Raw genomic sequence first — 16458 nt, forward strand, 5'->3', positions numbered from 1 at the left:
CTGCTACTGCTGTATATTCTAAATTAAATGATGAAACAGTAGAGTTTGGAAAGCTTTTTTTTAAGCTGTACTGATTATGATTATATGAGTTTGTACTGTAAAACACTATTTCTTGTTTTATTTAGCAAATAATATACCCTTTAAGAAAGGTCATATACCCCACTTGTGTAATTTATTTCATTCAGCCCCTTGCACAAATTCATATTGCACCTACTGCCTGTTCATGTGCATGTTTTCTGAAAAATTCCTACCGGCTTTGAATATCTAAATACACATTCAGATCTGTTTAATATATGATCTGTTTTCTCAACGTTTCAACTGCTTCTCTCATAATTACCCCTTTCGGAACACATACAACTGGTTGATAAACTATGTTGTAATATGAAATATTTGATAAAGGGTGCAATGTACAGTAACTTTTAACAAACAAACTATTTTATTTGTAGAGTCAGACCAATGCTATATAAATGGGTACTGCATTTTGCAATTTGCACTTAGCTTCATGCACAGTTTTTTTAAATAAGCCTGACACCAGCTAATAACATTCTGAGTTTAATGTAAATATAAATTTAAGTAAGGAAAACCATTGTCTGTCCCAGTAGCTAGAGAGGCTAACAGCTTAGGCTGGTCATGCCTGATGAAGTGGAAACTAGCCACCTGTTCTTTCTGCAGGAGTTCTGATGGGTTTTACTGATGATATAGTACATGATTGGCTTCATTTCATTTGCTAAGGCTGATTGTTGTTTGCAAAATTAAAAACAAAAAACACATTTCTACAGGCGCAGTTCATTAAGACGGATTAGTTATGTTAACTCCATTCGTTATTTTATCTCATGATAATTTTCTTCTATAAAGGTTCAGCTCACAAACATAAATATCACTTAAGTGTAGATTTCTCACATGAAATTTGTATTTAGCTGTTGCAAGCTTTAATTTTTCATAAGCCATTATTTTAGCATCACTTGTTACTGCTATCTCTAAGGGCTCGTTCACACTAGGCTGTTTTGCCAACGCTTGCCAAACGCCCCTATAGCGTTTGGCAAGCGTTGGTCCGGCGTTTGCGGAGCGTTTTTTAACGCTCGGCAAACGCTCCGCAAACGCCGCATGCGCGGTTTAGCGGCGGTTGCTAGGCGTTTGCCGAGCGTTACTAACGCCCCACAAACGCCTATTATGCAGTTTGAGTGGTGTTACCGCTCCGCAAATGCCCCGCAACCGCGTCGCAACCGCACCGCAAACGCCGGCCGGGCGTTTGCGGAGCGGCACCATAGACGAGAATAGGAGGCTTCAAAGCCTCCTGACTCGTCCAGAGGCGTCCGTTTTGCCGCGACGCAACGCGACGCAAACGCTCCCGTTAGAACAGCACCATGTGCTGTAATGTGCAGAATTGGCAGAGGCGTTTGGGAAGCGGTAAAAACGCTTCCCAAACGCCTCTCTGCCGCCTGCACACAAGGCTAGTGTGAACGTAGCCTAACTCACAGTTATCACCAGTGTTTTAAGGTGTCAGAAATAATAATAATAATAAAAATCATAAGTGTTCCCTAAATGGCCTGGAGATGCTGCCAGCAGCCATAATCCCTTGATCAGCACAGCAAAAGAAGCCCAGGTTACTTCCTAGTTGCTCGTTATCATGTTATCCAGCACTTCCCCTGACTCCTGTAGGGAGCATCATTGCCAGTATACTAGGAGTTTACGAGTGTTGTATAGACACTGCCCCTCAGCCCTCAGAGCTGGGGGAAGAAGAGGGGATCGAAGCATCACTGTCCAATAATAAAATAAGAAAAATAAGATATTTGAAGCCATCAACTACAATGTTTATTTAATCAATAGGTAAACTTTGCCACTAGGTGTTGCATATAGCTTGACTTTATATCTACTTTAAAGTGATTCTAAAGACTCAAGGTTATTTACCTTCATGCATTCTATGCATCACTCCCAGCCCTCCCTAATACTCACCTAAGCCCCCTCTCGATCCAGCAATGTGCACTGGAGTCTCAGCTTTCCCAGCACTCCCTCTTCTCATTGGCTAGACTTAAATGGGAGCCATTAGCTCCCACTGCTGTCAATCACAGCCAGTGAGCCAATGAGAAGAGAGAGGGGGCGAGGCCCAGTCGCGGCTCTGTGTGTGACTGGACACACAGAACAGTTGGTACCCCCTTAGCAAGCTGCTTGCTGTGGGGGCACCCGACAGGAGGGAGGGGCCAGAAGAGCCTGCGGGGGACCTGAGAAGAGGAGGATCTAGGTTGCTGTGTGCAAAACCATTGCACACAGCAGGTAAGTATAGACATGCTTGTTAGTTTTTCTTAAAAAACAAGCCTTTAGAATCACTTTAAAGAGTGATATTCTGTTTAATAATCTTTGGGAATTTATTTTTACAGCCAGAATACTGAAAAACTGCTAAAATGACTCACATGTCGAAAATATTGTATGTATGTGCTAAATTCATCTGATCCATGCAGTATTGCCTTAAAGTGGTTGTACACCATTACCCTTACATATACCCACTAAAGTGACAAGCCTCTGGTGATACCCAGAGATGAAACAAATACTCCTAAGTTGTACCAGTTTATCTAAAGCCCTCTTTTCTCTTTAGCCTTCTAAAACACAGATATTAAAGGCTTTTTCTCAGCTCCAGCAGGTAGGGGGCAGAGATATGACATCACACATCATAGAGCAGGGAGCTGAGTGTACTCTGAAACCTAAGTGTAAGGAATTGACAACCCTCCCTCTACACAGTGTCATCAGGAAACATGCACATCTGAGGCTTTCAATCACCTTCTGTGTTCTGGAGGGGCGACAGGGCCATCTCCCAGGATTATGTGTTGTTGGGATAACCCGTCAGAAGTGACTAATGCAGAAACAAGAGGGATTAAGGCTAGTACACACTATAGAGGGGTATGCACTGTTCATTTTTCATTTCAGAGTTATACAGCCTTTTTAGGTAAAATGAAAAATCCATATTTGACTGTAAAAAAAAGGAGCACGCATTAGTCAATATACCTCTGCCGTTTATAGTAACATCACTATATACTGTAGGCAGTGATATCCTCTGCCACATCTGTCATATAAACTCAAAGTATGTATGTATGTGTTAAATTGTATAATGTGTAATGTGTATAAAAATTATTACGTTCAATATAGATATGTGTATTTGAAAATATAAAAGTAAATAATAGCGAGTAAACATTATTTAGTTTTGATTTTAATCATCACATAGAGATCTCTAAACAAACTGCAAACCTAGCATTTTAATCATTAAACTGCATATACAATTTATCCACAGGTTTCTGCAATTTACTTTAAGGATTGGTAGTAAATCTGTCCTGAGTACATGCAAAGCCCCTGACAAGCCAGGAGAAGGTGTTTTACTCCACTACTCCTTTGACAATGGCATTACATGGAAACTGATGGAACACTATTCTTATCTTAACTACCATGAGCCAAGGTATGTGGAGAGCATTTGTGTCCAAAGTGATGTATGCTGCTGTTAGAAAGATCTGCTATTTACTGCCCAGACAGTTAATAGCAGGAGCACAGGAAGCTTTCAATTACCAGTACCATCTATGTAGTGAACATTGCAGCTGATACATTTTGAACCTGAAGTGAGCAATATAAAGTAATAACTAGTAAATTGATACAAATAAAAATATGTTTTTTTTTCAAAGCAACAAGATTAAGTTTCAGTGTATTGCCATGGCCAAGCTATGAAATGTGAATTTTAACTTTTAACATAAAAGTTTTGTAAAAATAGTATAATATTTATATGTATATAAATATATATATATATATATACAGTTGTGGCCAAAATTATTCAACCCCCAATGCTGTAAAGGGGTTTAGGGACTATAGTGTACATTTGGAATTGTATTCAGAATCAAATCCTACAAGGACGTTGTAACTACCCAAATGCAACTAAAATGACATCAATTGTTTATGTAATACAGTAGTAAATGGTTCTTATGTGGTTTCTTCATTGCCACAATTATTCAACCCCTTAAAGACTACCACTCTGAAGAACAGAGGTTCATACAGGTGCTTTCCATCAGGTATTGAAAACACCTGTGGATGTCACCGAGCAGCAATCAAGCATAATAAGCACCAATTAGGCAGCTTTAAAATGACTGTGATACTCAGCTCCTTCTAGACATTTACTGGTGTGGTTACAAACATGGTGAAGGCAAGAGAATGGTCCAGGAAGACAAGAGAAGAGGTGATTTCTCTTCACAGGAAGGGCAATGGCTATAAGAAGATTGCAAAGATGTTAAACATACCAAGAGACACCTTAGGAAGCATCATTCGCAAATTCAAGGCAAAGGGCACTGTTGAAACGCTACCTGGTCGTGGCAGAAAGAAGATGCTGACTTCGACTGCTGTGCGCTACCTGAAGCGTAGAGTGGAGAGAAGTCCCCGTGTGACTGCTGAGGAACTGAGAAAAGATTTGTCAGATGTGGGTACAGAAGTTTCAGCCCAGACAATAAGACGCACACTGCGTAATGAAGGCCTCCGTGCCAGAACTCCCAGGCGTACCCCCTTGCTGTCTCCAAAGAATAAGAAGAGTCGACTGCAGTATGCCAAAAGCCATGTGGACAAACCACAAAAGTTGTGGGATAGTGTTCTGTGGACTGATGAAACAAAATTAGAACTGTTTGGGCCCATGGATCAACGCTATGTTTGGAGGAGGAAGAACAAGGCCTATGATGAAAAGAACACCTTGCCTACTGTGAAGCATGGTGGAGGGTCAATCATGCTTTGGGGCTGTTTTGCTTCTGCAGGTACAGGGAAGCTTCAGCGTGTGCAAGGTACCATGAATTCTCTTCAGTACCAGGAGATATTGGATGGAAACGTGATGCAGTCCGTCACACACCTGAGGCTTGGGAGACGTTGGACCTTTCAACAGGACAATGATCCCAAGCATACCTCCAAGTCCACTAGAGCATGGTTGCAGAGGAAAGGCTGGAACATTTTGGAGTGGCCATCGCAGTCACCAGACTTAAATCCGATTGAGAACCTCTGGTGGGACTTAAAGAAAGCAGTTGCAGTGCGCAAGCCTAAGAATGTGACTGAACTGGAGGCCTTTGCCCATGAAGAATGGGCGAAGATACCCGTAGATCGCTGCAAGACACTTGTGTCAAGCTATGCTTCACGTTTAAAAGCTGTTATAACTGTAAAAGGATGCTGTACTAAGTACTAAGATTGAATGTCACTTGGGGGTTGAATAAAACTGATAATGCTGTGAGCACAGAAAAGACATTTGTGGTTATTTCATTATAACTGTTATGTTATATTTGTCTGACCTACAAGTGCCTCTTTAATGTAAATGTAAGCAAGATGACTGAATGATCAAAAGCAATGTCAAACTGGCCAAAACACTCAATTTCAGTGGGGGTTGAATAATTTTGGCCACAACTGTATATATATATCCAACTCTGGTTTATAGGCAGTGATGGGTCTGGCAAAGGAGGGAGATCAAAAACATCAATGTTTTTATTGTCAATTTTTTGATGAAGCTCAGTGCAAAATGGACTGAGCTTCATTGAAAGATTGACAATAAAAACATTGCTGTTTTTGATCTGCCTCCCCTGCAAGACCCATGAGTGCCTTTAAACCAGTTTTGGATTTATATGGGTTTCTTTGTGGGTGAGCACCTGGACATTTACCTCAAACATAGAGTGCCATTGCTACCTTTGGAACAATATATGTATACTGTTTACTTCTTGGGACATCAAAGATGGCTCCCCACTGGAAAGTCGAAGAGGAGGGGGGAGAAGGAAATAAAGCGGAACTTCCCTTTTCAGGTGAACGAGGTGAAGGAAAAGTACTAGATTGTTGATTACCTTATCTGCTTCCCTAAATCCTTTTTCTAATTCCACTCTTATGATGGTGTATGAGGGTGGAAAATATTGGGATGAGCCTAAAGTAATACTAAGCACATTGTTTAATTTACAGTACATTATCCTTTCTCTTTATGTTTATGGATGATTGCACTGTATTTAGTATTTGAACTCAGTCTTTATTATTTTTGTACAGAAACAGTGTGGTCTATCTAGGTGGAGGTTCTGCCAATCACAGCCTGTTTCACACCCTTCCAGCCTGTGTCTATTGTTTGTATGTCCTTAGAATTACAGGGAGGTGACACCTCCATTAATTAACACATGATATCTCACCCCCAGTGCATAGAGCTGTTTAATGGGCATGGAAGATGGAGAGAGGGGTTGGGCTGTCATGTATCCAGAGTGTGTACGCCCACGTATGTGACTTTATAGGTATGTGGGCAGCACCGAAAATAAAAAAGAGGAAATGAACAGCTTAGAGAGTAGGAGACCCGTGTAAAGCCTGAACCCACTATAGAAAAGTGAAAACTCAAATGTAGAGATCTCACTATCAGAATCCCAAAGAGAATAAGGAATTTAACTGTTCAGCGGCTTTCAAAAACAAATCTAAAACTATTTGGTCAGCCCAACCCTTTAAGTAGTAGATATTAGTACAGGTATCTTTCCTTGGCATCAGTTTCCTATTTCCTGAAACCAACCAGTAGCTAGAAATGCTTTGTGTATACCTGCTCCCTGCAGATTTATGTACCAAAGAAATAAAAATAGCGTGGATTTACTGAAGGAATTGCACTAATTTTCCCCAGACCTTACTGAATGTGGTAAAGCTCTGTTGATTTCTGTAATCCAATCATGTGCAAACAAAAATGGTGTTTATTTTCATTGCACCTGATTGGATGCATGTTACAAAGTAAAGCTTCACCACATTCACTAAGCTTTGGGGAAAATGAGTGCAACTGCACTTCCAAAGTGCACAGTCTATTTCTGTTTAGTAAATCCACCCCATTAAGTTTAACAACTTGCCCTGCCTTTTTTAAATTTCTCAAGACTGCCTGTAAAGATGTTTGTTTTTCAGTGCTGTCCCAATTACATTTTTGGTGAAGGCACACTTTCTTTCTATACTTTTTCAGGCCATTTCTTAAGGCCTGGTCCACACCTATGCGTCTTTTATTGCATTTTGCAGAAACAAACTACAGTCCATTTAACATGGTTTCCTATGGGACACGTTCACACCAATACATTTTTGGAAAGGGTCAGGGACTTTTGTAGATGCAACACAGCACATTTTTGGTTCAATAGACTTCAATGGACATGTGGCAGAAACTCATGTATCAGTTAATCCCAAACTACTAGTTAACTTAAAGGTGGAGTTTGATGGGCTGAGTTAAGTGTCTGAATTCTCTCCAGGATTCCAAGAGTAAGATTTTCATTTTGTTGTTCCTGGATTTTTGGGGGTTTCTGATCCACCTTGGAGTGTTCCCTCTGTAAAAAATAATTCGGCAGGTAAAGGAGGACACCCTTGGAACTGCCATAGCACTGCGCATACCCAGGAGTGCAAGCACAGAGATCTCACTACAATCCTAAAAATAGAAAATAAATGATTAGGGGAATTAACTCTCCAGATTATTCTAAACATTAAACTATCAGTTTTTGGAACATTGAGCCTTTTAAAAATGTAGTTACCCAGGTCCTCCTAACACTAAATTCTCCTTGGGAAGAAAAATTCCAAAAAGCTAACATTTGTAGATGGCCTGTAAGATGATCCATACAAGTGAAATTGATTTGACTGTAAGTTCAATCTGTGACTGGTATATGATCTGGTAGATGTTACTACACCATTACCAAAATACTATGCATGAAGTGTCAAATACGTCTTGCAATATAATTTTAAAGCACTGATGAACCTGCTTGGGATTTATGTCCTGTAATGTAGAACACTAAGGGGATTCGTTATGCTCTGCTCTCAGCTCAACATCCATATATTTCACATAATGAAAAGGAGCGAGACATGCATTATGCATCATTCGGATCACACACGTCTGTGTGTTGTAGGCTGTGTTTGGTATTACAAAGTACTGTGGCCTTATTCATAAATCTGCTATCAATATGATGAAATTCCTAGACTGGAAGTCTGACAGTTAATACTATAAGCTCATAGCCACACAGTTATTTGGGATATTATAGCAATAATTAAAAGAATATCTCTTTCATTTGAGTGTTCTGTTCTCTTAATACTTAAATGGAAATGAAGTGAATGCAGCATTAAATTATTTGCCTTTGTTGTTTCGCCGAATGACTGTTTGTTGTAATCAGAATAGCAGAAATAAGCCAAAGGAATTTATAAGCATACAACTACTACTGTTCCAGTGTCAATTGTGTTTTCAGTTTAACACTCCTACAGTAGGAGACCTTGAAATAAGTACTATCAGAACATGTAATTTATGGAATACATATAATCATCTTATATTTACACTCCTGTATGTTTTATGCACTTCAACAAGAGTACTTTGAGAATGGATTTTGCTGGCTGCAGATTTTTTCAGTTAACTGTATGATTCTTAAATAAAAGGCCAGTTTGACATCAGTGGAGGGACTGTTCATGTTCAATGCAGAATAAGGACCCAGAGTGAAGTTTCTTGACAAAGCCAAGTCATAATGCCACATCCACAATCCCAATCCATTCTAATCCCCAGTAAAGCAGCACAAAGGCCATATATAATTCAAAAAAAAATTTCTCTTGATTCTAAGAATTTCCCTAACCCAAGTCACAGCGGAAGCTCTGCTACTACGTTATAATTTACAGTATAAATTCTCCATACTTCTAAAAAAATGAATGTGTAATTGTGCTTGTAATATATATATATATATATTATACACACACACCACCAGTCTAAAGTTTAAAACACCCCCATTTTTCCAGTTTTTATTAAAATTTAAACATTTCATGTCCAGTAAATAACCTGCAATGGTACTAACAATGGTAAACAGGATACTGCCAGAGGTTAAAAAAAAAAGCTTGCCTTAACAAAAACCTAAAAATTATGTACATTTCAGAGTTATAAAAAAATGCCATTTTCAGAGAAGAAGTATATTCATTCAAATTTTCAATATGACACTAAGATCAAGAATATGGGGACATGACCTCAAATTCAAAACTAATCTTAGAAAGTATTATTTTACTGAAAGTGTAGCTGATGCCTGGAATAGACTTCCAGAAGAGGTAATGAGTCAGTCAACAGTAAGTGGTTTCAAACATGCTTGAGATAAGCATAGATCTAAAAAGGGGCAGACTCGGTGGACCACTTGGTCTTTTTTCTGCCATCACTTTTCTGGTTTACTGTGTTAATGAGTAAAGGACTCATAGTTGTTCTGCAGCAATGTAAGTAAATTAAAGTGATAGTAAAGTGTTGGGTTTTTTTTTATAACAAACATGTTATACTTATGTTCTCTGTGCAGTGGTTTTGCACAGAGTAGCCCCTATTCTCCTCTTCTTGGGTCCCCTGCTTGTGCACCTGACCCATCCCTCCTGTCAGGTGCCCCCACAGCAACCAGCTTGCTATGGGGGCACTAGAGCAGGCATGCTCCCGAGACACAGGTCTGCATATCTAATCACACCCCTCCCTCCCCTGATTGGCTCACTGGCTGTGATTGACAAAATAATTCACTTAACAAATGAATCTGAAATTATACTAGTTTTCATTGTGCACATGTCTAGTGCTGAGACCAATCCTGTGTGGCTAGGACTATTTTATTTTCATGATGGCAGTTAGATGTCTGGGTAGCAGTAGGTTGTCCCAGGACAGTTAGTCAGTGTCCATTGTTTTATTAAGTCATCCAAAATGGCAAGGATTTACAGTATTTTCCATTTTTTGTTTTGATGCCTGCAAATCTTGGAAATAGATTCTGTAAATAAACATCAGGTGTTTTACCCAAGACCTGCTGTCTGCTGTGCTTATTTACTGTGCTATAGAATCATCCAGGAAATCATGCACACCCTGCTGCTAAGGTAATCTCTCACATACAGTATGGTGGAGAATGTGGGCACTGTGCAAACAGGTATAGTTAAGGCCAGCATGGAAGAGTTACTGAGACAGCTTGCTTTGGCAAATGCAGATCGACAGCAAAATGAATGCAAGACTGCAACAGAGACTTGTAGCCCAACAACAGAAACAACAGACTCATCAACAGAGCTTTGCTGTCCTTTAACATAGACTTGTAGACCAAAATCAGGCCCAACAACAGAGCCTTGAATCCCAGTAGCAAGCCCTGGAACAGGCAGAGGCCCACTGGAGGGAATTGCTGACACAGCAGGAACAAAAATACCAACAACAAATTGAGGCCAGCATGAAACAACTTCCACAGACAGCAGGCTAAGAGAAGGAGTGATTCCAGTAATATACTGTCTTTTTGGGTAAGCCAAAAATGACTGCAGATTATGACCTTGAGCTGTTTTCATCCACTTTAGAAAGGACAAGCAAAAGTAAAGTTGATCTAAAGAACTGTTGGCTGGACTGGTGGCCCCCCTATTATCTGGAGAGTCCCAAAAGGCTTTCTATGACCTGGAGCCCTGTGGAAGCAAGGAACTATGGTTATTTAAAAATGGAAACACTGACACAATGTAACACTGACTGTCAAGGATCAACATGTAGATAACTGGAGTTGTCATCTGAGAAAACCTCATTCATTTGACCACAAAATGGCTGCAGCCAGAAACTTTGTCTGGATCAAAAATTGTGGAAAGAGTCATCATGGACAAATTCCTGAAGTCCCCCCCTACCCCCTCACAAAAATGGGTGAGTCATGGAGATCCGTAAACAGCGGACAAACTTGTGGACCTATTGGAAAGTTACCTAGCTAATGAGAATGTTACATCTACTCTAAATGACTCACAGACTCTATCCAAGACCAGACCATCCCCAGCTATGGGTAAGGATGGGTTTATATAGAGTGAAAAAGGGGGAACTAAATGTACTGTGGGGACTCCTTCTAATGTCTGGCTAGAGCAACCTAGAAGACCAAGTCAACACGAGTTGACTAGAAGGATAAATTGTTACTGTTGCCAGGAAGAGGGACATGTAATGGTAAATTGCCCAGTTGTATATGAACCAATGCGCTGTGACTCTCTTAGAGAGAGAATAGGAAAGAGGTTCTATTGACCTGAGAAGTGGAAATGTGCTGTTCTTCCTGTCCAGTGTGTCAGATATCTCCACCTATGCCACATTTCCCTAACCCTTTGCCCCCCCCCCCTCCATCATTGAGCTCCCTTTTGAAAGAATTATCATGGATTTGGTCAGCCGCTTGTTGAAGTCAGCTGTCAGTATCTGGCCCTTCAGGCATTTAGCTTTACAGTAAACACCACCCTGGTGTTAGGATGGAGAATTCAGATGTCTTGTCTCAGGTTCACGAGTGCCTGGCAACCCGTTTTCCAAGAAGAGGGGGGGGGGTGTCTGTGACAAGAGAACAGAAAAAACTGCTGGTTGTGTCCAGGATTTGAGGTATCTTTGTCCCAGGTTTAGGAAATATGCAAACTGTTTTTTTTTCTGTTGTGTAGTGAGCTTACTGGGCTGGCTGAAGGGTTAACAAGTTCAGCTGAAGCAAGTCCAGCTACTCGGTGCTCTATAAAACTCTTGATCTTCATAGGTCCCTTTCACACTGCCCGCTGCATTTTTCCTGTAGTGTGGGGGCAGCACAGTAGCACAGTGTACCCGTAGATTTCAAGTGAGTTATCCGCTCTTTCCTGTAGACTTCTATGAGATTGGGCATTTTTGGTGTGTTTTTATGGTGCATTTTCTGAAAGCGCACCAACGGTCCTGCATGCTGCATCCTTGGTGCACTTTCAGAAAATGCACCATAAATTTCCGATCCAATAGAAGTTTATGGGTAAGCTCGGGTAACCCACATGAAAACTGCAGGTAAACTGCACTTCATCCACGCTGTGGGGAAACCGCAGCAGGGCAGTGTGAAAGTGCCCCTAGGAAGGATGCTTCACCCTGAAATCCAGTACTTTGTGCATGTCAAAGTGTTGACCAGCAGATTATCTGTGTGGTGACAACCAGATCCTGTGTGGTGAGACCAAGCCTTTGTGTCTAGGACTGTTTTTTCTTATGGGCAGTTAGGTTCTTGGGCAGCAGCAGGTTGCCCCAGGACAGTAAGTCAGAACCCAGAGTGTTAGTAAGTCACCTAAATTGGCCATAAGTTTTCATTGTGCGCCATTACAATCTTCTAGCCACCAGTGTCCTAACCACCAATGATGCCATCAGTTGATGTGGAGGATATCTGTTGCCTGCACGGCATTCTTGTTTGAACCTCCCCTGTCCCTCTCTGTAAGTAATGCGGTCAAATTAGCTGAGTGATAGAGAAAAACTGAGAGAGAAGAGAAACATTGGAATACTATACAGTATCAGTGTATAAAAGTATATTTGCTTTCTCTCCGCTAAATACCCTCTAACATTGGGTGTCCTACATGTGTGGGTGTTGCTGCATTAGGTATCACTATTACAATAGTTTTTTATATTTTAGAATGGGGTGCCTTGAGACTGTCCATAATATTAAAGGGTGCCTCAAGACTGTTCATAACGTTAAAGGGTGCCTTGACTAAAAAAAGGTTGAGAAACACTGCTGCAATCAACTTTCTAATTATTCACTATATATACAATACATATGTCTATATATGCACACACACACGCACATGTACATATAAACAAATTCCCTGCACTATAAGCAGCACCCCATCACTGGCGGTCACAATTCATGACTATGCAAATAATCAAACAAAACATTCAAATTAGTTACACATCACAGTAACCTGATGAAAAAAGGAAACTAAACTATTTTTACTGGTTTGCATGTAAAATAGCTGCCCTGCTTCACAATTCTCAAAATAAAGAACTCTGCACCAACATGGCACAAATGGGTCAAAATAAAAAAAAGACTTTTTTATTCAGTTATACATTTATTAACAATTATTTGTCAATTAAGACAGTTCACATATATTATTTCCAACTATGTAATAAGCTGTTTGCCTGGAGACGGTAAAAATCATCACAAGTTCATCATAAGGTTTTTCCTCTGACAACTACAACTGTGACAGTTGCAAAATAATTGTGTGTGTTGTGCACACTGGAAGTGCAGAATTCTTGCCATTGCAGGCTTTTGTAGAGGAAGATTTCATCTGTTTGTGACAAAAGATATCAATCAAAACTTGTTAAGGAATGTATTGGTGATAATTAAAAATTTAGTGCAAGAAGACATAGGGAACCAGTGGCATATGGTTCACACTTCTACTGTTAACAACTATTAGAAAACAGTCTATTATATGATTTAGTATAGCTTAATCTTATTTTGGTAACTAAACATTATACAAGAACTGTACTGATGTGTAGGTCTTAATTGCACCTCATAATATAACAAATGTTTTCCTTGTCACCTGCTACAACCACTAGGTTAGGGTGAAAGCAAACCAATGAATAATTTACTGACTCTTCAGGAAAATGACATTGCTTTAGCACTGTGGTATGTTTGCTGTACTAGCGTATGCAGTAATTGCTGCAGGAGATTAGATATTATTCTTAATTTTCTTTGCTGTTTGTCAAGTGCCCATTTGTTGTCATAGCTGCCACAGCAAATCAAATGACTTTGTACGCAGGACTGCACCCTTAGGAATAGGTCAGGGTGTGATTTCCATACAATGAAAGCAAATGTTTATACACTCCAGGAGTCTATAATCAGCATTTGCCACAATTATCTTTGTGGCATACAGGAAAGTGAACGTGCATACCTTTCAAAGGAACCTATATTTTGCCAACAGCAAGTATGCATGAATGCATACAGATTTATTAAAAAAAAAAAAAAAATTCAGTTAATTGTATTTTTATTAGCATCTTGTATAATTAGTGCACATGAACATGTGGTAGAACTGGTACAAATGCATGGATAATCAAGTCACATTGTGAATGCATGGAAGGGCATTTGTAATACAAATGTATTGTGAGAGTTTATTTTGCATGTTGGGCAATGAAATCAACATGGTTTTGGCCACTTCATGACTTGCACCTGCAGAGCTGCCAGTAACTCTGGCCCAGTGTGGCTTCTTTCCCCCAGGCATGCAAACTGCAAGTCAGCATGGCATTGTTTGATCTGAGATGTTGCATATGATCTGAAGTGCTTTTGGGTGGACTTGGGTTAGTTCTGAAAAGTTCTGAAAATAATGAGGTTAGTGTGGAAGAGGAGGGTGTACAAGTGACTGTGCTGTCACCATCTGACAAGACACATGGCAGAAGCACTAGCTTAAGTGGTGTGTTCCATCCTGCATCCTTCACAGGGGCCAGAGAATTCACTCAGATTCATCCAGAATTTGTGCCTCTTTCTTTAGGTCTGCCTGTCATTTTCTGACAAATTGGAGTTGCATCATTTTAATGACAACTATGGCAGCAGTTCTGCAGTGACGTGCTTCATACAAAGGGCAGCTTTGCCTGTGTCAGCACTTAGTGAACGCTATTTACCCTGAAATAAAAGATGAAGGTTTCTAGCAATAGGAAAATAAAATATACTTCCCCAAAATATAAACCCTGAAACAGTAAAGCAAACACAGAAAAAAACTTTTTTTTAAAGAAGTCACATCACACTTGGTTCTATTCATATCTGTTCAGGAGTTGCTGAGCAATGTGGTCGAATAGCTTGCCCACTTTCCCTCACTGCTCTCTGACAGTGCTGGACAAAGGAGACAAATTTCTGTCTGACAGCGCAGGAAGAGAGAGGTCATGACAGACAGTGCACACAGGGCCCGTACAACCCCTGCCTCCTCCTCTGAAAGGTGTGAGATGAAACATATGTATACTTGCCATGCAGCCATATGCCTTCTCTGATCTACTCTGCCAGCTGACAAGAAAGACTGAATCCAGGACCCCTCACCCAAATCCAGCAATTCAGGGCAGAGAGGGTGCCGTATTTACTGTAGGCCTGTGTTGTTGTGAATGATGATGACAGTAACTTCTCCACCCACTGCTCCAAATACATGTCAGCACTTCGCCACCTGGGGTTGGTCTTTCTTGTCACTACAAAGAAACTTACAGAGGAGATCAGAGGTGGCACAGAGCTGCATGATTACATGGATGTCTTACAGCTTTTAGAGGAGGAGAGGGCTGGGTCTTTGCAGCTCATCTTTGTGCACTGTTACACCCAGAAAAGGTGAAAGAGGAGTCAGGGGTCTACGGAAAGATGATAACGCTTCAGTACTGGCTGTAACTTTGCCATAGGAACACCCACAAACTGGGCATCACTCTGGGGTGGAGCTACAGTCAATAGTGACAATAATAAAAAATGGCCTTTTATTTCAAAACTCCTGCACAGATTTGAATGGGATCAAGTGTAATGTGCACTAGAGGTTTCTTCTTTAAACCTAGCCAAAAATGAAAAACACACATAAGCATTACATAAAAAGTGACTCCTAAAAAAGGACTGTTGAGTCTTTGAACTGTGAACACAGTGGGGTACACAGGAATAACCCATCACACTGCTATCCACATTAATTGTGTGCAATTTAGCACAATATACCAAACTGTCAGCTCCCCCTACACTGCTACAAACACACTCGGGAAAATGTACTAAAACTGGAGCACAGATAATCTGGTGTAGATGTGCATAATAACTAGTCAGCTACTAGGTGTTATTGTCAAAGCTTCATTCAACAAAGCTGAATTTAGAAGCTGATTGGTTACTATGAATAGCCGCACTAGAATCTTTGGGCTCCAGTTTTAGTAAATCCCCCCAACACTGGCAAATAGCCACTGGTAACCAACCCTTTTATAGTGAGGGAGCTGCTACATGCTAAAGCCCATGTTATTGGCAATTTTAACCTTGCTAACCATAGTTGAAATATCAGGCAGGTCATTATGGGTCTTTCAAAATTTGGTCTGACAAATTTCATTACACATTTATTAGTACCTGAACCTCAAACCCACAAGATTCAGTGCAAACTACCAAACCTGAAATCCCTCCCTATAGCCAATGTGCGAACAGTTGCACACATTGGGGAAAATTTATACATTCCATGAGCATAGAGTTTTCTTATCACTAAGTATAAAATCAGGCCCTTGTGTGTATAATCTGAAACTACAGATTTACAGATGGTGTGCATGCCATAGCCTAAGGACAGTTGTACCCTGGCACAACTGTCTGTTAAACTAAATGACATAGATACCTTCACCTGTGAACTGATGTAATAACTTAATTACACAATAGTTTCACCCTAATATTATTGCATTTACTTAACCTATAATTGCAGAAAAATACTATAATGAAAACCTAAGGTACCAATGAAAAATGCATTATAACAAAATAAAATCAAAATAATAGTATTTGTCAATGCAGCACTATATTCTGGACAAATTACTGTGGATCTTATGGAATGGGCTATAAGCTCTTTTAATAACATTATTGTTATTATTAACCCACATATACTGCTACTATATCTTCAACACATTTAAGAGAAAATACAAATAGACATGCAATTAAAAGTAAAGCAATAATATTAGGCACAAGGATTTGAGTCCAATGTCTGAAAATCTGACTAAACTAGATTATATTTTCAGTAGAACGCATTTCATTTGATCCATATAAACCTTCTTGGACATGC

At 40.0% G+C, this 16458-nt stretch overlaps 1 protein-coding gene across 3 annotated transcripts in view; it reads left to right on the forward strand.

The window, feature by feature from the left end:
• Nucleotides 1–16458, forward strand: part of RELN (reelin) — a 547755-nt gene that overhangs the window by 322508 nt on the left and 208789 nt on the right. For all 3 annotated transcript variants that reach the window (XM_089685528.1, XM_089685532.1, XM_089685541.1), the window contains exon 19: nt 3281–3442. In XM_089685528.1, the coding sequence (XP_089541654.1) occupies nt 3281–3442 (162 nt within the window). The remainder of the gene's footprint in view (nt 1–3280; nt 3443–16458) is intronic.

The sequence above is a fragment of the Staurois parvus genome, unplaced genomic scaffold, assembly GCF_062004578.1.
Source record: "Staurois parvus isolate SC_StPar_1 unplaced genomic scaffold, SC_StPar_1.0 ptg000019l, whole genome shotgun sequence".
NCBI lineage: Eukaryota > Metazoa > Chordata > Amphibia > Anura > Ranidae > Staurois > Staurois parvus.